Genomic DNA, 26,581 nt, shown 5'->3' on the forward strand with positions numbered 1-26,581 from the left:
AAAGTTTTAAGGTTATTCTTGTAAATTTTCTATACCTAACTAGTTTGATTCGATATCAGTCTCCCATCGTGTTTGAACGTATTTGGACCCAAATGTCAGCCTCTCATTACCAGTTGAGAAATGAAATATTTTAATTTTACCTCTGATATAATGATAAGGCTATGCCTGCGTTGGAGCTAATATATAGTGGAATACAAATTTTAGTTACACACAAAAAATGTTAAATAATAAAAAATTTATTATAACTTTGATTGTATGGTTATAAAAAAATATGATACCTTAAAGTGGTTTTAAGATAGTTGGACCCTAACGATAATACTTCAGCCACCCCTTAATTCGTTTTAGATAAAATCAGTCAAACGGTTGTAATCAACAAAAATTGCCAACTGATGGGATGTGTTATTATTTTCTAAAGCTTGAAGATGAAGGCGGATTGAATAATGTTAATACAAATGGGCTAAAATGAAAATTTCCCATTGGAAAAATAGACCCGCACTTCCTGGATCTAAGATGCTTTGGTTGGTGCATTTTCCATATACATTATGCTTTACTGCACCTTTCTTTTAGTTTTTATTTTTTGGTTTGACTATTCTTTAAAGGTCTTCATCTTTGGCCACCCTAAACACCAACCACACTTGTTAGGCCATACAAATAAGACCAGTGCTAAGTTAAGTTTATTTTTAGTTTTATTTTTTGGTTTGACTATTCTTTAAAGGTCTTCATCTTTGGCCACCCTAAACTTTTCACTTGCCACACTTGTTAGGCCATACAAATAAGACCAGTGTTAGACCTACCACACTTGTTAACATAACTTAGCGCACACACAGCAACAATAGTAGATCTCATCGATAGGTACTGTTGCTGTATGTGGGTTTATGTTACATATACATTAAATGTAACATAGGAGATCTCTATAAATAATACATGCAATCTCCTAACTTCTAAATAGAATGAGGAGAAAATTTGTTTACTTGCTACTTCAGCCCATTATTTATAAATATATAATCTAGTTTAAGTCCTTTTTTTAATAATTTTGCCAAAATAATGTTATTTTATAATTTCTGTAGATTGAAAATATCTTTATGATTTTATTATATAAATAATTTTTAAAAGTAGATAACTTATATTTTACAATAAATACTAACTATCTATAGACTACAAGATACAAATACATAATAAATTGTACTACATCATTGACTCACCTACTCAAGTTTGTCCTTGTTTTAACACGAAGATGGAATAAGATATAACAGGGTCATTAGAGCAAGAGATTGTCAATAGTTTGTTTAATCAATCTAACCACTAAGATGGATCATTAATTTTGTTGGGTCATTGTTATTTGCTATGAAATTTGTTAGTACTGTAACAAATACGCCTTTGATTACTATTTTTCCTTTTGCCGCTGCCAAGACGAAGGGCCGAAGGAGGGGGGAGGGGGGGGGGGGGGTGTACCAGACGGACGAATCGCAAAAAGTAAGCCTAAAATGGGAAGTGAGAAGCTAACGATTGCGATGGAGCAGGCGGCTAAAGGGTGTGAAAATCTCGATCAATGTTATTTCCACCAACCAAAATGAGTTGAGTCTTTTGACTCTCGAGTAGGCATGAATGAACCAACACAAGATTTCATTATTATTATTTTTTTTAATTTTTTCAAAAGGAACCAAACTCATTCCTCAGCATTCATAAAGTAAGTAGAAGAAGAGGCCAATGGTTGCAATTTGCATGTTGTCGATTTGATGTTGAGTGTTTCGAGTATTTTTTTTTTTTAAATTCGCCAAATGCGATCATAATAGTATTTTATATTGGTCTATTCAATTCAATCAAGTAAGAACCATGCTTGGTTACATCCATTAGCAAGACTCAAAGTTTAGATTGAAGTCTGGGAAACTCATACTCGAAATCGCAAACCCAACATCAACAATTTTAGGATTATTGTGTTAGTAAGATGATATTGATATATAAAATTTGAGTAGTGTTATATTTTTTAAATACTATGTCAATTTTTCTAATTATAAATGAAGTGACATTCATTAATTAAACAATGAGATAAAAGTAATCATTTTTAAAAATTGTGAAGACACAGCTTGGATTATTCAGAAAAGATTTTTAAGGAAAAAAAACAAATAAATAATTTTGTGGAAATTCATGTATTAAAAATGTGTACGCGTGTGTATGCCAGTGTCCCTGAAGTCATGGGCCGGCCCGATGATGTTTGGGCTTTATATAAACCCTAAAGGCAACAGAGCAGAAAAAGTATTGCGCCGTTAATGGAGCCTTCGGGCAGAAGCAGCGCAAGGCCGTGGACATCGTGCTCGCTGCACCACCACCATCACCATCACCATCCCTTGATTGTCTTTCCCCACCACCATCACTTGTTCCTCTGCCGGCACCACAATCAACACCATCATCATCATCCTCACAACCACTTAAACCGTCATGGGCTTGCAAGCGCGAGCTTTGCTCCTCCAAATTCACAACTCGTGGGTGCTGCTCCACCTCCATTGCAAAATGATGAGGCTACCCTTTTCAAAGATGCTACAGATGATGACTCTCAGTAAGCCTGCTTCAACTTGCTTGCTTCTTTTGTTCATTCTGGGATTGTAATTCAGGGGAAGTAATGAACTTTTGGTTACTTTACTCTTTGGTGTTTAGCTTAATTTCCGCTCGGTGAGGTTACAAGCATTAGGTCTAGTAAACTCAGATTCCATTCAATTTCAATATCTTACTTGCTAACTGCCAATGGATGGAGCAGTCAGTTTCTGATATTCCTTTGGATTAGGCCCAATTTGGTTGATGCCATTATGTCAAAGGAGTCAAAAGAAGGCTAATTGTACTGCTCTTGCAATGCAGATACTTTGTTCTATTTGATTTTAGACGATACTAAAATCATGGATATTAGTGTCATTATGATTCTTGGAGTGCCATCATGCAGAAACAAAATCTTCTTTTTGAGTTATGCCATGCACTTAGAGGTCTACCTTCTTCAAGTAATGTAGTTTGTTACTTGGGAATTTTAATGAAGCCTTTGGTTTGTTGTCTATTACATGAATGCACTTATTCCGCTTTGTTATTTTCAATTTTTTGGGGCTCTGTTTCCTTTATTTTATGTTGTCTTGCTTGATGAATAGGAATATGTTGCAAGAGCAGGAGCACTGGGGTTTAGAGGAGGCAGAGGAAGATGATGATGAGCCTATCTTTGTTCTAACCGATGAATGGAGAGAGTTCTTTGCAAAATCTGAAGCTAAGAGAAAATTAGGTCCCTTACTCTTACTTCTCTTCTTATCCATGTTATGTACTTGGAAATTTTGTCTCTGATTGTATCTACTTGTCTCACAGAGAAAAAGCAGACTAAAGGGAAATAGCAGAATGAATGGAGGAGATGGAAATGCTCAATTAACAGTCTAAGATTTATGCTGCGTTTACTTTTTGGATTAGAGTGGGAATCCTGAGGAGTGGAAATCCTTGGATTAGGAGTGTGGAATGGGAGTGGGAGTATGTTGTTTACTTACACTAGAATAGAAGCATGAAATAGAGATCAGAATCCAATTTATGTGTTTACTTTGTCTTGGATTGGGAGTAAATAGTTTCAAATTATAATTTTATTCTTATTTAAAGAATTATAGTTTTTAATTACAAAACTAATAAAAAATATATTTAATGAATAATATTTATTTTATTATATTTATAAATTTATTATAATTATTAATATTCTTAATTATGAACAATAAATTATTAATTTTAATATAAAATGAAACCTTATTTTATTTTATTTAATATAATTATATTAAATTTATTATTATTATATAAAATAATAATATAATATTATTTAGTACAAAATTAATATTTTCTTAGAATAAATTATTTATTATTATTAATATTAAATAAATATAGTACTATTATTTTTAAAATAAATATAATAATATTATATTTATTAATTCTCTATTAATTTAATAGTATTATTTTAAAACAATTTTAACTTAGAATCAATGTAAATTATTATTTAGTTAAATATAATATTATTATTCAAATAAATATTATTTATTTTATTTTATTAATTATAAAATATTAAATTAAATTAAATTAAAGGGTAAAAATGGGAGAGGTGGGAGTGGATTCCCACTCCCACCTCCCCCAATGGGAGTCCCACTCCCACTCCCCACTCCAAAAATGAGTGGGGCCCACGGAGTGGGATTCCCAATCTGTGGTCATTTTAAGCAAGTAAACACTGGAGTGGGAGGAATCCACACTCCTCACTCCCACTCCAACAAATAAACACAACCTTACAAGCATTCAAGATTGGAGGATAAGTACATGCCATATAAAAATAGAATTTGCTTGACTTTATTTCACAGATTATCCTCTTTTATTGAGAGTAATTCTGTTGTGTTCACGTTCTTTAGAGCTAGATTTTTTTTTCTTCGATATGTCATTTATTTGAATCTTCTTATATCAATCTCTTGCACCACTGTTTCTGCAGTTATGTTCAGGTAGTTAATGGGAATCAAACGCAAAGGATAGCGTAGATACATGCATTTATTCTGTATCACACACAAATGTAGAACTTATTTGTCTTACTGAAATGAGTTATCTTTGGCGTCTGTTGTTTTCCATTGGTGTACTTTCCAAGTTATCTAGTTGATGCTATCAGCTATCATATTGTTTAACGATGAGGAAACTAAGATGAAAACAAATTGAATTGAAATACTATTGGAGACTCATAAAAAGGAATTGGAATATTGGATTTTGACAAGGTTGGTGAAAATAATGTGCAACTTTAAGACATCCCAGTTTTACTTCAGAGTTTACAGTGCAAAATGAAGTTATAGTTGTTAAGTGTAGCAAAATTTGGCAGTGGTTCAGCCGAAGGTAATATATTTTTTCAATTATAGAGATCATCAATGCATCTCATGTTTAATTTTGCAATCATTAAAAAAATCTTGTTTTCAACCCCAGAAGTACCTCGATTTCCCAAGTCAGGTCCCTTTAGCACATTTCAGAATTATTGATTGGCCTTATTTATTTGGGTCTGTGGGTGGGTTCTGTCATCTAACCCAGAGGGTTTGATGTTTGAGATTGGGGTCCAGCTACAATGCAATGGTGGTACCGTGTTACTGTTGTATTCAGCCGTTGGATCCACTTGGATGGATGGATCCATTAGAATTCAACGGCTGGGTACAACAATGGCACGATACCACCGTTGCACCATAGTTTTCTCCTTGAGATTGTGGTGTGCTGACTTTGAACCCACATCTGTACAACAGAACAGTTGATAGCTAGCTGCCTAGCTGCTGGAAGGTAAAAGTTAAAGTTTACCGAACAATTATGTGCATATACAAATGAGGCACGCAGTTTCTCGAATAAATCAATTTAGAAAGAAAACACATTGCCAGTACAAATTCCCGTTTCAGGCAGATTATAAAAGGTTATAAAAGTTTATTAACACTAATTTTAACTACATTAACTGTTCCTCATATATGATATGACTGCCTTATGGAAAATGCCACCTGTACCAGGAGCGTATAGCTGTGCTCAAAGGATTAGAGAATCAAAGGATTGATGATTTTACGATTGCCTACACCACGACCAGATACTTCATATTAATCAATCATCCCTATTTTGGATACAACACAGAGGGTGGTATCTAGCAAAGCAGCAGAGTCACCTAGTCATTTAAGTCTTCAAAGCCAATTTGCCGAAGGCAGCGTTTATTCTCTCCTCACTAACCAGTCTTTGGTTTTCATAAAAATCTAATATCTCCATTGAGATGTTTTTCACCTGCCAAAACATACATTAACATTAGTTTAAACTCCAGTAAAATTGCCCCATTAAAAATTTTATGAACAATAGATTATAATAGTGATAGCAAGAAAACTTCATAGCAGTCATGCATGATTGCATGCAGTACGTATAACAAAAAGGAATGCTTATTAGGTTCAGGGTTTATAATAGACGTAACATTGCCCCAATGCTTTGTTCAAATAATTCTTTTATTCTTTTGAATATTTAAATAGCATACACTAGTACGTCACACCATGTATGTTTTCGTATACTGTAAAAGCAAGCCATATGGAACCCTACAAAATTCTGAGAGCTTTATGAAGAACTATGCAATTGTGTTTGTTCCATCTTAATGACTATAAGCACCAAACAGGGGTTGATGAAGGAAGGAAGGAATACTTAAAAACCAAAAGAAAAATGTTCACAAAATCTCATTTATCCCTTGTGTAACAGATAATAAAGTAGGGGTGGGCCTGAGTTGGGTTGGACACGGTTTGTGAAAACCCAACCCAACCCATTATAGAATGAATTGAAATGAAGTCAACCAAATCTAATTAAATACACATGTTCAACCCAATCCTTAGATCATCAAGTTGGGTTAACGATTTGAAGGTTAAATCAAAATTAAAAATTACATAAAGGAAAAGATATGAAACCTCAATTGAAACTTACTGAAATCAAATATAAATATATTATAACATGAAAATTATAATCACAATCTAGTATTCGATAAAGAAAACTAAAAAACCAACTATCTTAAATTAACCCACCCCCCCCCCCCCCCAAAAAAAAAAGAAAACCAATTATTAATTGGATTTGAAAAAATTGACCTAATTAACCCATAATAATTCACTCAACCAGTCAAAATTAAATTGAGTTGGATTGCATTGGGTTGGGTCCATTGGGTTGGGTTGGGTTTGCCCACCCCTAAATAAAGCCCTTGTAAGAACATATCGCTTTCAAGTCCATATCTTGTTTCAGAGTGCTCATAAAATAACACTTTTTAAGAAAATCATTCCTAATTAGCTTCTCTCTGACTAGTTATTATCACCAAACAGAAAGCTACTTAGGTTTTAATAAAGATTCAATTATTATAGAGTTTTAATAAGGAAAAGGAAAAAAGTTTTAGCTTAGAAACTCACCACATTCATATCAACACGAAGCTCTTCAAACCATGCGGTGTTATCTTTTTCTCTATATACACTGGCAATATATATGCAAGCCAAAGCAATCAAATGTGGAGGATGTACAAGAATAAGGTCCATCTTATATGTGTCGTTCAGAATTCCCCTGTTTAATATGTCAGGGTTAGTGCATTCTTGTATTCATTAACTGCAAAAAAAATCTGACACACCAAAAAAGCAAAGAAAAAAAAATGGCTGAGCACTAACACCAAGAAAAGACATCTCTCAAGCACTTTATATTCAGAATGCTATCACAGATCATCTCCAGTTGTCATCATTCAAATGAATGTCTTTAGCCACATGAAGTCTGAACCGCCTTCCCCAGGTATTGTGAGAAAGATGGATAAAACTAATCATTTTACCAGAATTCTCCTAAATTAACCATTTTGTAATTTGCATAAACAAACCATATAGGATCATCTTTTGCAAGCTAAAAGGTTATCTTTCAACTAATTTTTTTACACTACAGCAGGAACTTGGATCTAGCAATCTTGAAAACCTACCTATATTTTGGGGTGGGCAAACAATCCGACCCAGCCCGACCCAAAAAATTCAGGTTCAGATCAGATGCAGATGAACCCCTCAACCCGATTGGGTAGGAATCCATCCAACCTGGTCAGATCGGTTTGTGATTGGCTGAAAATCCAATCAGGTTACACAATCTAAAAAGAAAAATTGCTTGAAATTTTTTATCTAATCCTATTAGGATCAGATCATATCAAATTACAAGTTCGGATAACTTTTTTCCTAACCCGATTATCCTGAAAACCGATCTGGTTGATCTGAACCCAAATTTGCTCACCCTTACCAAACACGGAACAGAAAACGGGAGAACCTGTCAATTCTGAGAAATGCAATTGATACTGCTTAAGGTAACATATTAATCATCATTATTATTATTACTACTACTATTACTCTTTTTTTAAAAAAAAGATAAAAAGGAAACATAGCTATTTCAAAATCAAAGAATGAGAACAAGAATGTTGACATGTATCCCATGTTCATGAAAAACAGCTGGAAAAGGTTATCTTAGACTCTTACCAAGATAAATGGGTCATATTTATATCATTCATGCCAGCGTCCTGCAAAAACCTAGCAACATAGAAGAGAAGAAATATTGCTATTAACAAAATAAAGATATTCCCTTAAGAAGATAGTTAAATACAGCCAAAAAGTGATAAGATTTACTGGAAGACATCACAAAAGAACCTTATGGGCACTAAGGTTAATACATCATACACATCCAGTCAAAAAATATCCAGATAGTTTTCAAGGAACACAACGACCTCACTTGAACTTAACAGAGATATGTTAGTAAGGTCCAGGGCAAATACAGTAATGTCATATGACAAAAAATGAGGGCATACCTTTCCCCAAAAAAAATATTTTTCTCTTCTCTCTTTTCATCACTCATGCATAAAAATAGTCTTGTGCAAACAATTAGCAAAAATGAAAAAGCAAACAAGAGAGCACATTAAATGCAATTTTTTTTTTTTTTTACCAAAAAAAAAGTGCTTACTGCACAAGTGAACGGTAAGGATGGAATACAACTAAGTAATAGTTAAGAGCTTCTAAAATCTTCATTTCCATTTCAAGTATATCCTTGACTTCGTAACGATACTTTTCATCAGAATCTGCAAATTAAAAGTGGCAGACAATCAGCACTTGTTAAAAGAATATAGAATCCAAGCAACCAGATTTTTAGAGGAATACAATGTGATCTATTGAGTCCAGAAGCAAGAAATTACATATTTTTTTAATGTAAAAAACAAGAAGTCGGGCCTGCACTGTGCTTTCTTCTGCTTTTGATGCCAAGTACAAGCAGGTTGGAGCAACAAGATGGGGATCATATTCTGTCATACTCTTTCTAAAGAACAAAAGGAAGTTTTGGTTAGCAAGAGATAATCCACATTTGGCTTGATATTATGGCTACTCAAACAGAGATAGAGAGGAATCAAAGACTAAGAAAAGCAAGCAGGAAAAACAGACTAGCTAATTAATAGTCCAATTTTCCCACATCAGTACAACTGTCGGAAATGACAAGGTGAAGAAGCCGAGCCGAGCCCCTGTTGAGTTAAGGCACCCGATTAACAAGCATTTAATGAAAATATATTCTTTACAATCTCGTCAAATATTTGTGCTCTATGATAAAGAGTCAAAACTTTTTTCATTTATTAATTTTTGTTTATAAAATCTTTGAAGTTGAAGGTAATTTTAGTAATTGGATGCTTTTGCTAAATTTCTCTTATCCCTTTCAAAAATTAAGACAAAAACTTATTTCTTTCCTCCTAACTATTTCTTTAACCCTAGTCTCCTCCCTTCTATTCTCCCAATAATATCTATGATCACCATTTGCAAGTTCATTTTCAAATTTTACTCTTTTTCATTTCCAACTTTTATGCATCTATTATGGTTTGAAATTTATATCATTCCTATTATATTAGTGTTCATGATAAAACTAAAATGCTTGCAATTGATTTTGAGTAACGACTATTTGTAATAAAGCACAAATTTGAATATAAAAAGGCAATTTCAATTCCTTTAGAATATATGGCAAGGCCAAGTTTCAAATTTTGTGTGGGGCATAAAATTGCCTTAAGCAGCCTCTGTGCAGGTTAGGGAATGATTAATAAATGAGGGAAAAAAAATGAGGATGACTCAGAATAGAACCAATATATATCAGTTAAGCCATGAGTCACAAGTATCTGGTTGCTAACCGTGCTCTTCTATCTCGCTCTATCAGAAGATCATGTAATATACCTGGTGTAACAGCGTCTCATATATGTAACTGCAGTGGCTACAACCCTGAAAGATCGACATCAGAGATATTAAGAAAGTTTAACGATGTAAGATTAATATCATATCAAATTTTAAACGAACAAGATTCTCAAAGAATTAGCTCATTGAGCCCTACTCACTAGCCCAAGTTCCTTGTATAAAAATGAACATGGACCTATCAATACCATCTCATTGTGTAAACAAAAAGTTTGGAGAACAAGAATATCTCTGCGATGTTATTCAATATATCGATTATTATTTCCCTCGCTATAATATTTTCCTATAAATAGTGAAAGCAAGGGTTATCAGGAGAATGAGGTCAAACCTTTGCCTCACTTTGACATGTTGGGCCAATTTCGATATATCTGGAAGGAAAAAAAAAATACAATTAACACACAAGTATCAGCTAGTTGAGTAAATAACAACAGGCTTAGCTCAATTAACATGGTACAAAATCTATCGATTTTCTGGAACACTCCTATGACAACAAAATTGCAATCATGATTACACACCAAAACCCTGCTCGTTTCAAAAACAATTTACTACTGATGCTCAACTTCTTGATTGTTTTTTTTAAATAAAATTTTGGCGATTAAATTAAAACCCAACAAAATAAGAAATCCAAACACACACACAGACACACAGAGAGAGAGAGAGAGCATACAGTTGGACATCTGCATCTTAATGAGCTTGTAATCTTCAACAGTGATGCCCTTTTCTCTGTCAAGAGGTTGCGCCACATCCACGTCTTCTTGGTCCAGAAGCTGTTTGCTGAATCCATAAAAACCACCATCATAACAAAATCAATTTTTACGAATTTGATTCTGAAACAATTTGTTTGATATAATTATAAGCTGAAACTTACTAGTGCGACGATGTCCAGAAATTGGCAGCCATTTTTTCACCCCACCTTTGCCGGAATTGGAATAATCTTTTTGAGTTCTTCTGCGTTTAATTTCCTAAGTCTTAAGTGCTTTTCCTTTTCCAGATTTCCCTTCCGCTAATGGGCCTGGCTGAGGCCCATAAAGTTTGCGCCTGTACGTTGGTTGCCTCATTAGCCTTGTTGTATGAATGTCTTCAGCGATAGGGAGGGTAACTAATCGAGTTGGGTCCTGCCAGCAGTCAACGAAATCCTCAATCCGACCTGCAAGAATCCGTTGAATATCTTTCAACTACATAGAACAGGTGTCTTAGATGAGCGTCAATAGTAATTGTGGATGGGCAAATTTCCAAGCGCGGTCCAAGCCCAGAGAAAGCATCAGGGCTGGCCTGTGGACGTGCTAGGCTTTCAAATAGTTTTTAATTATTTTTTTAATTATTGTATAACTTGTAATGAGTTGAAGAAAAAGTCTATTTTAAAATAAATATAAGTAAATAAAAGTTTACATATTTAATTTTTCAGTAATAGTTTCTCTAATTGAAGCACTCTCTTAATTAATTAAGACTTAAGAGAGAGTTTAATACTTCTCTAAAAAAAAGAGAGAGAAAGAGATTTTAGTGTTATAATTTTAAGTATTTTGAATCATCAATAACATAGGAATTTTTAATTTATATTTTTAAAAAATACAAATTGCCTTGTCTTTTTCCTTTTACTATTAAGTTCTTTCTTAGGTCCCCATGTGAAGGTCTTGTCTTTTCTACCAAGGCTAATAACAATAGTATTTTATTAACTTAGTGGTAATAAATTGTCATTGTTAATACTTTATTTTAAGGGTTACAATTATTTATTTTAGTTGGGCTAAATTGATTTTTTATCCAATCAATAGTGAGTTAAGTTGGATTTTTTTATAAATTCGATCCAACCTAACTTATGCCCGCCCATAATTTTATTTCACATGCATTTTTGTAGGATAACAAAATCCTCTATGAATTCCGAGCCCCATGGGGCCTATCCCAAATGAAGTAAATTTTAAATAATTTTTGGAAAATAAGGAGGAGAATGAAAGAAAAATAATCCCAAAATTCTTAATGGGGTGAGTTTAGTTTTGTACTCTCCACCTCAATCCCCATTACATATGAATTTTTTTAATTTTTGTTCAATAATTTTTGTTTTATCAATTGCAATGTTGGTTAATAATTTTTCTTTTTATTTTTACCTAATATAAATAACTTATAACTAAAAGAAAATCTTACATTATAATTCTTATTCAATTCTAAAACATTGTTATGTTTTCTTTTCTCTCTCAAGGTGCTGCTCTCTTCAAATATTTTTTTAGTTTTGAAATTATTTCAAGATATTGTTTCAGCCTTTTGAAGAATTTTTTAAATAATTTAAATACTTTATAATACGGTAATGATTTTATTTAATTTTTAATTTACTGAAATCATTTATCTATGCCTACTATAAAATATGTAAATGAGGATTGTCCCCACCCCCACTAAATTTATTAGGGAATGAGGTGATAAATAGAGACAAAATTTTTAATGGGGTGAGAAATTGGGTAGGCCTCCCCACCCCTACCTCACCCCATTGTCATCGCTCTATTTTTGTGACAAAATAAAAACCCATGCACATCTCTAATTTTATTTTATATGCATTTTTGTGATAAAATAATGTATTAAAACATAGCTGTGTTCTAGGTATATTCATAGAGCACAAGTGGTCGCTCCTAAATATATTTTAATGAATTGCTAATTTATGTCGTTGACATGGTCTGGCTAGGGCGCGGCACGGACGTTGCTTGGGCCAAATTAGTAATGACTCCAAAGAAAACATAATGTATAATTGAATTGTTCTAGACATTCGGACCGAAAGTGAAAGAAAACATACCGGTATTACCGTCAAGTGGATTGTTTTCAACGAGAATATAAAGTAATTAAATCCACTTGTCGTCAACGTCAAGTGGGCGCAGACCTTCGTTACGCGTATGTTAAAAAGGATGAGAATTGAGACGCGATAAGGCTAATTTAGGTTACTAGATTTTCTAGAAGGGGCAAAAAAAAAAAAAAAAAAAAAAAAGAAACAAGTCTGTGTCAGCCAACCCAAAATTAATCACACCTCCTTTGAAAATGATGCGTTTAATTATAATTAAGATGCGTTCGGCTGGCTTAAAATATTTGGATTTGAAGGTTCAATTATATTTTAGCCTATAGCTGGGAACAAGCAAATCAGCAACCATGGTTAGGACAAGCCTGGCCCCATAAAGAATGCTACAACTTGTTAAAAGTGTAAAGCAACTGAACATTCTTTGGGATTTGGGAAGCAAAAAACGTTTTTGTTTTGTCCTAACTCTCAAAACCATTGGCGGAAAGTCTTTTATATGTATTAAAGATTCAGAACGCTTTCCATGGTTGTTGGTTGGAATGTAGAATTGTCCAGGTTCTGTTGAAATAATTAATGACTTCGCACATCAGTTAGGCAAACAAACTCTTCTTAATATTCGAAAGAGTCCTCACCAGTCCATCATTTGAGCTTTGAAGCCATCATTCTTGTTTCTCCTGTTCATATGATGATTCTACAACACTGTGGAAAATGATTCATCTATTTTTGTAGCATGATAGTTAATCATGTATTGAACATTACGTAAAACAAGACTTGAACTCTGATTTTCATTGGATTTGGCATTCAAATTAATAATGTACACATAATGAGCATATTCTTCTAGCTTAGCTATACTGTAATACGAGATGAGCTAATTATAACATCAGACTTTTATAGTCGAGCTTCTGTCAAGATCGTCAGCTGTTGTTTTGCTTCTATGGCTCCGGCGGATTCTAGATCCCCACGACATATGGTCCCTTGAATCCTTATTCATGCTCCTTCTCTTCAGCTCTGTCAGTTGAGACTGCCATCGGATCCTCCAAGTCCCGTAATCATCCAGACCCTGGAATTGAGATCAACAAAGTGACACCCACATTAATAAAAAATTTTAAAAGATGAGCACAACCCAGACGATCAATCCGAAGTTCAAGAGAACATAATTCGGGAAAGCAAGAACAAGAAATATGTACCTCCTTGTAACGGGACGGTTTCCCAGATGAAAAAGCTATGAATGAACCGGTGGCCAAATGATTGTCATATAAAGCTCTTGTATTGGGGTCGGACAAGGTCTCGTAAGCTTCTTGTAACCGAATGAACCTCTTAGTGTTCTCGTCTATGCGTTCTGGAGGTGACACGTCAGGATGGTATTTCAGCACAAGGTGCTTGTAAGCTTGCTTGATTTCTCTCGGCGTCACGCTTTGAGGAATGCCCAACAAGTCATAGAAACTCTCTGTTGCGGCAGACAAGCTCTGAGCAGAGGCCTTGATTGGTCCTCTTCTCAAGGACCCAGATTGAGTTTTCAGAGAAAAGCTTAGTTTTGGGAGATGGGGATTGAAGCTGAGACAAGAAGAAGCTTCGGCAAGCATGGAGCTCGCGATTGGGATGCTGGATTTGGAGTGGTTTAGGAAATTTGATTGGGCTGCAGGTGAGACTATTCCGTGACTCATTTTTTTGCTTCTGAGTGATGCGCTTGTTTTGCTGTCATCAATCTTCAATTTTGAAATGTTTATATAATCAAAAGAAGCGTGGATCGAAGTTGAAGCTTCTATTCTTGTGATGGAGACAAGTGATGGTAATGGATTTTAACAAGTTGAAAAGTAGAAACCCACGAGTCGGACAATAAGATATCTACGGGTTGACAAACCAGCAATGACTGGTACAAATCAAATTAGGGATGGAAGTTTCTATGAGTGCATTTCAGATACTGTATATATTTTTCATTTTGGAGAATAAATATTTTAGTCTCCATTAAATATTATTTTTATCTCTTAAGTCCTAACCAATAATTTTTTTTTGAATACTCATTAAATAATAACATAGAAAAAAGTATATCACTGAATAGTAAATTTAAATTATTTATTTAAAATTTAAAAAAATCATCACCCGAAGTTATCTTAAGTTTAGCTTGTTATCAAGCACAAATTATAATAGAGTTATTTTTGTAGAGTAATGATATAGCCACAAACTATTATACAAACTGATGTGACATACATTAATTCATTAGTTGAATTAAATATTTATTGGCCCACATGATTTATTTCTATTATTTTATATTTTCATTCAACCAATAAAATATCACATCAGTTTGTAAATGATAAGTTTGTATAAGAGTTTGTAGTTGTATCATCACTCTATTGTGTAATAGTGATTCTATCTTTTTTGTGAATAATTGGTACATTCGAGATTAATAATATAGTTATAAACTTTTGTACAATTTTTTTTTGTACAAACTGATGTTACATGATTAAATTGGTTGGATTAAATAGCTTTTGATTCACATAATTTGTTTTTATTATTTTGTATTTTTATTCAACTAATGAGTTAATACCAAATCAGTTGTACAAAATAAGTTTATATAACAGTTTGTGACCGTCTCATCACTCTTATAAATAATATATGGAAAATCAAACAAATTCAAACTTTAATAATATTTTTTATGACAACGTAATTTTTAAGTGGATGACTAATAATTTTTTAGAAAAACAATTATCAGAGATATTTGTAAATTAAAACATTATTTATTTGTTAAAACATTGTATTTATTCTTGTTTTTCTATTATAATTTTAACACTAAATATAAAATAAGATACTAAAAAAATTAAAGAACTAACTGATAAATACAATTTGAAAAAAAAAACGAACTGTCGTTTTCTATATTCTAAAGACTTAAATGATAAATACAATTTGAAAAAAAGGGGGAGGGACCAAAGTGTTGTTTTCCATTTTAAAATTTAGTATAGGATTTCAACATGTAAGAGATTGTTTGATTTGAATATGTGAAATGTTATTTTATTGTTATGTCCTTTCGAGTAGCAATAAGTCAATAATATTAGATATTTTAATATTTAAATTTCAATTGAGGTGTCATTCATTTATTAGATCAATTATAAAATTTCACGAATCGATATATATGAACTATATATAATAATAGTTAGACTCAAATCAAAACTAAATAATATATTATTAAGAGTATCATTGTTCCAAAAATCATAAATGAGTTTTTTTTTTTTTTTTTTTTTTTTAATAAGGCTTTACGATGCTGCATTGGGTTCAATACCCCCAACCTTCAACGCGCGTGCTTGTTATTTTTTATTTAGACATTTATTTTATAAATCAAGGTAACTTTGATGCCAGGTAGATGAAACGAGAATTTCTGGTTTAACTATAATGGTTTGATTCGTTTGAAAATCCAGTTGGATTTAGTAGCTAGCTAGACAGCCAGGAAGGTTCTAAATTGGAGTAGCATGAATCGTAATTGTGACAACTTACGGGACCTAAATTGTTTGTCAAATGAGTTATTAAAATGTTACGAGTTTGCCGCCGCTAACACCGTCACAAATGGGAGAATAAAAGTAAAAGACTAAAGACCTAACTATAAACACAATTGCCACTTCGGCCTTGGTCAGAGTGGTGGGCTGCTGCCCTCACAAGCATTGTGAGGGCAGCGGTTCAAGCCCCCACAAATACTTTTGTGGGGGCTAACGTGCTTATTTGTTTAATATTTCAAAAATTTCCTCTCCCTCGTGCAATACGAGTGGAGTATGGGCATCCCTCTTCTGTAAGAGATTATTTGTCTGGGCATGTACTTCACAGAATTCAATGTAATAATATAAGTCTCAATCATGTATTTCTGATTGTAAATATCAGTATAATATATCTGCTATAATAGCAGTTGTAACTATAATAGCAGTTGTAACTATAATAGCAGTAATATGATGATTAATCAGTATTAAAAAAAAACTATAAACACAATTACTTCTTAAAAAAAAACTATAAATACAATTAAAAACAACTGAAGCGTCATTTACTCTATATTATATATATACATTTATTAAAGACTTAATTGATAAATATAATTTAAAAAAAGATCGAGGTGTTATTTTTTATTTTCATTCTAGTAAAAGATTTCGACTCGGTGAGGGATTGATTGATTTGAATATGTTAGATATTATTTTATTGCCATGCTCTTTTGAATAGTAAAATAACACACGTTGAAGGTTAATATTCATCTATTTGGTGATAAAATTAATATTACGCTAATTATAAAATATGAAATTACATTGGATATAATATCTCAACTTTCGACGCGAGTATTTTTTTTTTTTTTCCTTAGTTGCTAGCTAGATATATAGGCTAAGAAGGATCTAAATTGGGGTAGCATGAGTTGAACGTGTGACAGGTTAGTAGTTAGGGGACCTAAAGGGTTAGTCAAATGGCTGATTAGAATGTTACGAGATTGGTGACACCGACCCAATTTGGTATTTCATCAGAGTTGATTCGATGCTGACGCACGTCACAATTCACGAATAGATAATTACTAGAAATTGGGAAGGTGCCAGCGCTGAGGGCTATGAGAATTAATCAAGCATACGCGTTAATTAATCATGCAGACTTTTACATAAACCGAAATTTGATTTCTATTTTTCATCGGCAAATTGGAATTTCACATTGTAAGAGATAAGAATGAATCAAAATATGTGTTACACTTAACTAAAAGCGATGAAAGAATTAAAATCGTGAAGAGTGCGTGCATTAATGTTTTCTCATTTGGGACCGTAAAAGCTGGATATTGGTTGGAAAGTAGAGTTGTGTCCAACTTGAATTCTTAAATCTATCCTTTTATGATTATCTAAAGATTTTGGGTACACGTTTTTAGCCCTCTTGTGGTTTTTATTAATTATATTGTCCTTCATGATATGTACGGAGTTGTTTATCCTTATTTTATTTTTTCTTATCTCTCTTTGAGGAGTCCTTATGTACAAAAAAAATAAAATTGAATATATTATCAAACTCTGTATTTTTCAAAACTTACACAACTACAATATCAATTTCTTAAAAGAAATAATAAAAAATTTACATTATATAACATTGAATTTAATAACACAGATTAAAGGGGAAAAAATTGTATATCTATTCTTAAAATATTACGGATGTACGTACATTTATTAACACACATTATGTAACAAAACCAAACAAAACCAAACCAAACCAAACCTTATTAGACGTCTCATGTCCCTTCTCTCCTTTTAGGTTTTCAAATTTAGTAACTTATAGTTGAGCAGCTAAAGGAAATATGGGCCTTCAAAAGTGGGCAAGAGATGAGGGTTGTTGGCCCAGAAATTGACCGTGGAAACCTCACCGATCTGGCGATCTCGAAGATCATCGTTATTTTGTAGCTCAATATTCAAAGTTTGAAACCAAACATAATACGGACAATACAAGACGAGAAGATTCCTTTCCAACGTCCCCTCTACCCCCAACTAAACATGGACCCAAAGACTTTTCCCTGTCGTTAAGATCCATTGTCCATTAGAAGATTCGGCAACTTTCAAATTAAGAAAGTAGAGAATTTGCTTTGGAAAGAAAAGAAATAAATAAATAAATAAAATGTTAGCAATAGAGTTGTGTTCACTTTAAGTATTTAGAGAAATATCGCACCGCCAGGATGGCAAAAATCCCCACGGACACGGATATTTTCGGAGATTTTTCTCATTCGGGGAGGGTATGAAAATAATTTTATACCCAATTTCTTATTCAGGGAGAGGACGGGGATGGGATGGAATCTCCACCCCCTACCAATTTCCCCATTTTAATTTTTAATTTAATTTTTATTTTTTAAAATTACTAGTAAATAAATAATAAAGTTTGAATTATAAAATTATAAGTACTGGTAAAAATAAAAAATATTAAAATATTTATATTATTAAACTTTTAGGCCTAATTAACTAATTAAAGTCCTAAATTTTTATTCAAGACATTAAAAAGACCGGACAGATTCTATTAGCCCAAAACTGTTGTTTTCATTTTAATATTCATTAAATATTTTAAACTTAAATTTATTTTTTATTTATCTTAAATCTATTTTTTATTTATTTTTAGATGTTATAATTGCCCACAGCAAATCACAATTTTAATATCTAATCTAATCTAACATTTGCTCTTGATTTACTTCGACTTAACTATTGTGTTGTAAAGAGAATAGTTCACATTTATAAAGTGCCCACGCCACCATTGAAAAGTTAATTTTGAATCTAAATTTGATTTTATTTGTAACAATTTTGTATTAGGCTATTAATTTGTTCATGATAGTTTGTATTCCTTGCATGCTGCATTACTTACTAATTTAATGTATGTGACTTTTGTAATGGATATTAATGTAAGATATATTTCGAATTTTACTTTTATTTGAATTTTTTATTTTAATATGATTAACTCAAAATTGAAAACAAAAAAATGTATTAGTTATTTGGGGATCGGAGACCCTCGGGGATCCTTTGTTATTATTCGGAGAGAGGATGAAGATTCTCTTAAATAATTTTGACGATAATGGAGAGGGAACGAGGACATACGCAAAATATCGGAATGGGTACGGGGAGATTGGTTCCTCCCCTCCCCTCCCCATTACCATCCCTACCCACGTGTTTCTTCTCTTCTAGAAGTTACACGCGCGGACTATACGACTGGCTATCATATTGCCACGTTGCCGGTATGATGATATCAGTCAATCAGCTTCCCCCTTATTGGAATTTGATTTCTTTAACTAAACTAACTTCGATGCCGAATCCAGGTCGTATATGTAATCATCGTATTATACAAACATTGAATCACTTATGAAATTTCTTACATGCGGTGGCTCCTTTTTCGATGGTCGGTTGAATTTCGCATAGTTTAATTTTAGGACCCGTTTGCAATTGTTTTTTAAAGAGTAAAAAATGATTTTTATAAAAATTAAAAGTTAATTTCGGTATTTAATAATTTTTTAAAAAATCACTTTTATTAAATTATTACCAATTATATCGAGATAACGAAAATAAAAAATTAATAATATAAAATATTATTATATATCCACAATAAAAAAATATTTTATATACATATTTCTAAATGTATAAATAAATTTTATTAAAATACCGAGTTCACAGTAAAATTTATCAAATACATACAATTGTTTTAACATTCACAGTACTTTTAAAATAAATTTTAACAAACGTTTAACTGATTCTCATCACAACTTGATTATTTCGACAAAACAACTAACAATAATTATTTTAAAAACTACAATTAGAGATGATCATTAAGCTGTACTGGCCAGCCTATCAAAATAAGGCCCACGCGTGCTCATGCTCATGCCGTGCCTAAGAAAAAAAAGGCTCACTAAACTTTTATTTTTTATTTTTTAAGAGCACATGCCTAATTGTTGGTGTACTTCTTTCAAGTATGTGTACTTTTTTTGGGGTCTATGCCTTTATTTAAATTTAATAAAATAAAAAATTCAAAACCCAATCCATATTCAATAATAATAAACTAATAATATAAGAGAATGTAATATTTATTACTAAGTTTGACCTCATAGTTTTAATACTTAACAACAACAATAATAATAATAATAATAATTTTTTTTTAAGGGTCAACTTAATTGTTAACTTGGACTTGAACAGAGTCATAAACCATAGTGTACAATAATATTAATGTATATTTATAAAATCATGATATTTATAATTTTATTCATTAAAATTATGATATCAATTATTTATTTAATAAATTATAAATATAAATCAATTATAGTATTTTTTTAAACTAGGAATTAAATGAATTTAAAAAAATTCAATTTGAAGTTAATTTGTAAAATTATAAAATTTTAAGTTTACTTTTATTAAAAAATAAAATGTGCTTATTGTGGGTTTTTTTTTTATCGTACCGTGTTTAGCCCATCTCTAATTGTATCATACTTTTAAGGCTTGCGTGCCTAAGATTCTAAGCCCGATCCAGCTCACGTGCGTGTCGTGCCGCACCGCGTGCTCCACCGAAATGTGCTTTTGTCGTGCCGTGTTGTATGGATACGTGTCGTTTGGCCCACTGGCCATCTTTAATTATAATATTACCAAATTGACCATTTAATCCATTTCAATGTGACCTAATTTAAGTTTCTAATTCTCTCCTTGGTTATAAAAAGACAAATCAAACTTTCATTGATTAGTTTCAAATGAAATAATAATATCGTGTATGTAAACAAATTATCAGAGAAACCAACAGACGAGACAACATGTGCACTCTAGCAATTGAGCTATGACATCTTTTGACACTTTTTGTTATTTTAATAAAATAATATCATGTGAAACTTGTTTCATACATAGCTGGTTAATATCATGGGAAAACATAAAATTATTATTATTATTATTTTTACAAATTACAAATTGATAATATATGTAACTTTCTCATTCATCTATAGGAGCGAGACTCGTACTTCAGTTCTTGTGCCCAACTGCCCATCAAGGCATAACCAACCACAAGGTTGGCCTAGTTTTGTTAAAGGCCGTGATGCGATCAAACTATGGAAGAAATTTGGGCTTTAAATTCGTTGGCCCAAATTTTGTAACGGAGCTCCGTAGTGCTTGGCCCTAAGGCGTAGCATTGGGCGTCCATTCACGGTCATAACTTCAATCATGGGTCATATTATCAATTATGTAAATGAAACTCCATTTTCTTAATTTTTTTTTTCATTTTAAGGAAACTGATATTATTACCATACAAAAATCTATTGATATATACAGGGAGAAATTTATTAGGACAAACCTAAATCAATTCTAGTAGCACATCAAACACAATATAGGATGCGTTTGAAATTGAAATTGAATAGTTGTATCTTAAAAGATACAGTATTAAAGTATTTGGTAAACGCTAATTGTTATATATTGGAAGCTATATTGATATAATTTTTGACTTGTATAATGAAAAATCTATTATATGTTTAATAATTATTAAAATTATTATGTAAAATTTATATGTACTACATATTATTAACTTTTGTTTCATAGTTATTATTATTTTTTACAGCAATTGTAACTTAAAAATTACAGCACCCCAATCTTAAACATGATCATAGTCCTCCTCAACTAACCTAAATTCAAGTTGATATCTTCATTTAAAGTGGAGTTTTAGGCAGCTGCCTAACTTCTTTAAAAGGTTAAATCTGCACTTGGGAGAACGAGTGAACTACAAACTCTAGGGGGAAAATTTTTTAAGATATCGCGGCAAATAGGCTGTGTATGTCTAATTTACTCACATATATACGTGAAACAACCGAAGAAAAATAAAATCTATACGTGAAACATAGGATCCTGGCCCTCGTGCTGTAAATATCCTGAAGCAAGATAAGAGCTGCGGGAAAGACTATGCTTAAGTATCCATTTTTAAAGTTGGCAGAATTCAAAGTGTTTTTCTAATTTTTTTGCTTGACAATTAGAAAAAGATCTAATGGCAACCAAAAAAGCAGTTGAGCCATTTTGAACTAGTTATTATATTTCCATTTTATCTTCGACCTCCATTGTAGTACTATTATTATTATTATTATTACAGTGGTTTTCCAAGGATCTTGGTCTAAGCTTTTGTAGTTTTTGTATATGTTTGAAAATCCAGCTCTTTATTGTTTAAAGAATAAGGACAAAGAGATCTTTTCTATGATACTAATAACGCTATATGAACAAATGAAGGTATGACGATGATGTGATCATATTCTCTAAACCAATTCATAATTAGGGAAAATTGCCATTTTTCTAACATCTTGATGGCAAAAAGTTAAAAATATTTACAACACAAACAAAATGGTATTTTTAAAACTTTGAATTTAGGGTGCGTGTGGAATTAAGGTTAGGCAACTGTACCTTAAAAATTACAGCACTAAAGTGTTTGGTAAACACTAACTGCTGTAACTTAAAAGATATATCAATATGATTTTTCACTTATATGATGAAAAAATTATTATATCTTTAATAATTTTATCAAAATTATTAATTAAAATTTATATTTATTACATATTATTAACTTTTATTTCATAATTACAACTTTTTTTCACATCAGCTGTAACTTAAAATCTGCAGCACTTCAATACCAAGTGCACCCTTAGATAATTTAATCTGTAACAAAAAAATCTTTAAGGGTGTGAATTTTATATTTTAAATGATTGTATTTTACTACTTATTAGTTAATATTTTTGTTGGGCCCTCAAGAATTTTTTTAAAAATATTATCTTAAAAATTAAGCGAAATTATTAATTTAGCACATTGATCCAAATTAGGCCCCATCATAATGTCGCCTACATTGTTGAAAATTGATTATAAAAAAAAGAGTTGAAAAGTCAATTTGGAAGATATCATTTGAATTCAATTTGGAGATAGTCGAGAAGTTTGATAAGCAATTGGAAGTGGTCAAAACTATTGAAATGGTGGCTATTGAATGTTGAAAAATTGGCTTGATTTTAGGCAAAATCTTGCCTATAAAAGGAAGCTCTCATTTGAGAGCTTGGCATCCAAAATCCCAGAGAAAGAATCCAAGTTTTGGTGAGAAATTAAGAGAGAGAAATATTCTTAAGCATGTAGTTATATTGAAGGAGCATTTGGCTCCTCAATATGGGTATTACGGGTTTACTTTGTTAAGAGATATTTCTCAGGATTATATATTTGGGGCTTGGGTGAGAGAAAATTATTTCTGAGAGTTGTTGTAATAATTTTCCACATAGTGAATATTTTTCTCTGGTTGTCTTGTGACAACGGCCGTGGTTTTTCTCCGGATTTGGAGTTTTCCACGTAAATCTTGTGTTGTGTGATTGGTGTATTCTCTATTTAATTTTTTCTATTAATTTGTTGCTTGATAAATTGCTTGGAGTGATCTTGGGAGGAAGTTCAATTTCCTAACAGTGGTATCAGAGCCATTGATTGAAGTTTTGGTGTCGGGGTACTATTCACGTATACGGTACTGTTCACGTGAAGCAGTGGGAGCCAATCCAAATAATCTGTGGTGAAGAGAATAGGAAGCAAATATGTCAGCAGTTGGTGTTTTTCAAACTTGGTTGAAGTTTGATGTTGTTGAAAAATTAATGGGAGAATGATTTTATTGGCTTGTGGAGAATTCAAGTCAAAGGTGTATCCAATCTGGTATGCAGAAATATTTGAAGGTGTGGACAATTTTGGCACCTCAAGAAAATTGTCAAGAAGGCGGAGTGGGTTCGGCAAATTACTCCAGAATCAGTAAAGGAGATACCGATATTCTCGCAGATAGTGAGTTTCCTTTTGATAGGAGACTGGGTTAGTTCTTTTGGTATGTAGATCTCCAAGTTGCCATGAAATAGAACATGTTATGATCAGCGAGGTCCACAAGTTTGCACGCAGGCATTGGCTTGGTATAAATGCAAGGTGTATGATGGAAAAGTTATGTCATAGCTGAAGAATTCTCAGGGAAACCAAGCATGAGAATTGCACCATAATTTTCAGCGGATATGTTCGACATGTGCCGGGAAAAAATAATCTTAGAATGGTTAATTCTAAGTGGTATACTCTTTATGGTGGAGTATGATAATTCTCTATGTTGAGAATTATGACTGTTGGTGAAGACAGTACTTTGTAACATTAGTTATGAATTTTTTTTTTAATTAAGGTGGAGATTGTTGAAAATTGATTAAAAAAAAAAAAGAATTGAAAAGTCAATTTGGAAGATATCATTTGAATTCAATTTGGAGATAGTCGAGAAGTTTGATAAGCAATTGGAAGTGGTCAAAACTATTGAAATGGTGGCTATTGAATGTTGAAAAATTGGCTTGATTTTAGGCAAAATCTTGCCTATAAAAGGAAGTTCTCATTTGAGAGCTTGGCATCCAAAATCCCAGAGAAAGAATCCAAGTTTTGGTGAGAAATTAAGAGAGAGAAATATTCTTAAGCATGTAGTTATATTGAAGGAGCATTTGGCTCCTAAATATGGGTATTACGGGTTTACTTTGTTAAGAGATATTTCTCAGGATTATGTATTTGGGGCTTGGGTGAGAGAAAATTATTTCTGAGAGTTGTTGTAATAATTTTCCACATAGTGAATATTTTTCTCTGGTTGTCTTGTGACAACGGCCGTGGTTTTTCTCCGGATTTGGAGTTTTCCACGTAAATCTTGTGTTGTGTGATTGATGTATTCTCCATTTAATTTTTTCTATTAATTTGTTGCTTGATAAATTGCTTGGAGTGATCTTGGGAGGAAGTTCAATTTCCTAACAGTGGTATCAGAGCCATTGATTGAAGTTTTGGTGTCGGGGTACTATTCACGTATATGGTATTGTTCACGTGAAGCAGTGGGAGCCAATCCAAATAATCTGTGGTGAAGAGAATAGGAAGCAAATATGTCAGCAGCTGGTGTTTTTCAAACTTGGTTGAAGTTTGATGTTGTTGAAAAATTAATGGGAGAATGATTTTATTGGCTTGTGGAGAATTCAAGTCAAAGGTGTATCCAATCTGGTATGCAGAAATATTTGAAGGTGTGGACAATTTTGGCACCTCAAGAAAATTGTCAAGAAGGCGGAGTGGGTTCGGCAAATTACTCCAGAATCAGTAAAGGAGATACCGATATTCTCGCAGACGGTGAGTTTCCTTTTGATAGGAGACTGGGTTAGTTTTTTTGGTATGTAGATCTCCAAGTTGCCATGAAAGAGAACATGTTATGATCAGCGAGGTCCACAAGTTTGCACGCAGGCATTGGCTTGGTTAAATGCAAGGTGTGTGATGGAAAAGTTATGTCATGGCTGAAGAATTCTCAGGGAAACTAAGCATGAGAATTGCACCATAATTTTCAGCAGATATGTTCGACATGTGCTGGGAAAAAATAATCTTAGAATGGTTAATTCTAAGTGGTATACTCTTTATGGTGGAGTATGATAATTCTCTATGTTGAGAATTATGACTGTTGGTGAAGACAGTGCTTTGTAACATTAGTTATGAATTTTTTTTTTAATTAAGGTGGAGATTGTTGAAAATTGATTAAAAAAAAAAGAGTTGAAAAGTCAATTTAGAAGATATCATTTGAATTCAATTTGGAGATAGTCGAGAAGTTTGATAAGCAATTGGAAGTGGTCAAAACTATTGAAATGGTGGCTATTGAATGTTGAAAAATTGGCTTGATTTTAGGCAAAATCTTGCCTATAAAAGGAAGCTCTCATTTGAGAGCTTGGCATCCAAAATCCCAGAGAAAGAATCCAAGTTTTAGTGAGAAATTAAGAGAGAGAAATATTCTTAAACATGTAGTTATATTGAAAGAGCATTTGGCTCCTCAATATGGGTATTACGAGTTTACTTTGTTAAGAGATATTTCTCAGGATTATGTATTTGGGGTTTGGGTGAGAGAAAATTATTTCTGAGAGTGGTTGTAATAATTTTCCACATAGTGAATATTTTTCTCTGGTTGTCTTGTGACAACGGCCGTGGTTTTTCTCCGGATTTAGAGTTTTACACGTAAATCTTGTGTTGTGTGATAGGTGTATTCTCCATTTAATTTTTTCTATTAATTTGTTGCTTGATAAATTGTTTGGAGTGATCTTGGGAGGAAGTTCAATTTCCTAACATACATCATGTTCACAATCATAGCCATTACTCAGTAATGATGCGGGTTTTAACTTGGTCCGTATGTATTTAGAGTTTGTTTGGGATTGAGGTGTTGTAAATTAAAAGCAACATGAAAGAAATTGTAACCATAAAATAAAAATTAATAGTATATAGTAAATACAATTTTTAAATAATAATTTTGACAAAATTATTAAAGATATAATAAATTTTTCATCATACAAGTGAAAAATCATATCAATACAACTTTTAAACTACAACAGTTATTGTTTAACAAACACTTTACTATTGTCGCTTTTAAGTTACCGCTGCCAACCTTATTACACTGTACGATCTTTGGCCTTAAAGCGTAAACACAACCAGCATCAAGATATAATTACAAAAAATCTATGTTATTTTTGAAAATTTTAAATTATAATAAGTCAATTAAATCTCTCTCTCTCTTTTTTTTTTTTTAACTTAAAGTCTATTGATGATTGAATTTGATCAGTAAA

At 32.3% G+C, this 26,581-nt stretch overlaps 3 protein-coding genes across 3 annotated transcripts; 1 reads left to right on the top strand and 2 right to left on the bottom strand.

Moving 5' to 3' along the window:
* The first annotated feature begins 2,240 nt into the window (after nucleotides 1-2,240).
* On the top strand, nucleotides 2,241-4,598 carry LOC102625169 (uncharacterized). Its single transcript, XM_006479155.4, has 3 exons — nucleotides 2,241-2,554; nucleotides 3,129-3,256; nucleotides 3,337-4,598. Exons 1-3 carry the CDS (start codon nucleotides 2,268-2,270, stop codon nucleotides 3,360-3,362), a joined length of 441 nt encoding a protein of 146 aa, XP_006479218.2. The 5' UTR covers nucleotides 2,241-2,267; the 3' UTR covers nucleotides 3,363-4,598.
* Nucleotides 4,599-5,335: 737 nt separating this feature from the next.
* LOC102625453 (cyclin-C1-2-like) lies at nucleotides 5,336-10,773 on the bottom strand. Its single transcript, XM_006479156.4, has 9 exons — nucleotides 10,606-10,773; nucleotides 10,405-10,511; nucleotides 10,066-10,105; nucleotides 9,723-9,767; nucleotides 8,711-8,829; nucleotides 8,482-8,596; nucleotides 8,004-8,054; nucleotides 6,921-7,068; nucleotides 5,336-5,775 (listed from the first exon to the last, which is right to left on the bottom strand). The coding sequence occupies exons 1-9, from the start codon at nucleotides 10,635-10,637 to the stop codon at nucleotides 5,671-5,673; spliced, it is 762 nt and encodes a 253-aa protein (XP_006479219.1). The 5' UTR covers nucleotides 10,638-10,773; the 3' UTR covers nucleotides 5,336-5,670.
* Nucleotides 10,774-13,264: 2,491 nt separating this feature from the next.
* On the bottom strand, nucleotides 13,265-14,243 carry LOC102625731 (chaperone protein dnaJ 20, chloroplastic). Its single transcript, XM_006479157.3, has 2 exons — nucleotides 13,692-14,243; nucleotides 13,265-13,564 (listed from the first exon to the last, which is right to left on the bottom strand). The coding sequence occupies exons 1-2, from the start codon at nucleotides 14,166-14,168 to the stop codon at nucleotides 13,385-13,387; spliced, it is 657 nt and encodes a 218-aa protein (XP_006479220.2). The 5' UTR covers nucleotides 14,169-14,243; the 3' UTR covers nucleotides 13,265-13,384.
* Nucleotides 14,244-26,581: the final 12,338 nt, after the last annotated feature.

The sequence above is a fragment of the Citrus sinensis genome, chromosome 3, assembly GCF_022201045.2.
Source record: "Citrus sinensis cultivar Valencia sweet orange chromosome 3, DVS_A1.0, whole genome shotgun sequence".
NCBI classification, from domain to species: Eukaryota; Viridiplantae; Streptophyta; class Magnoliopsida; order Sapindales; family Rutaceae; genus Citrus; species Citrus sinensis.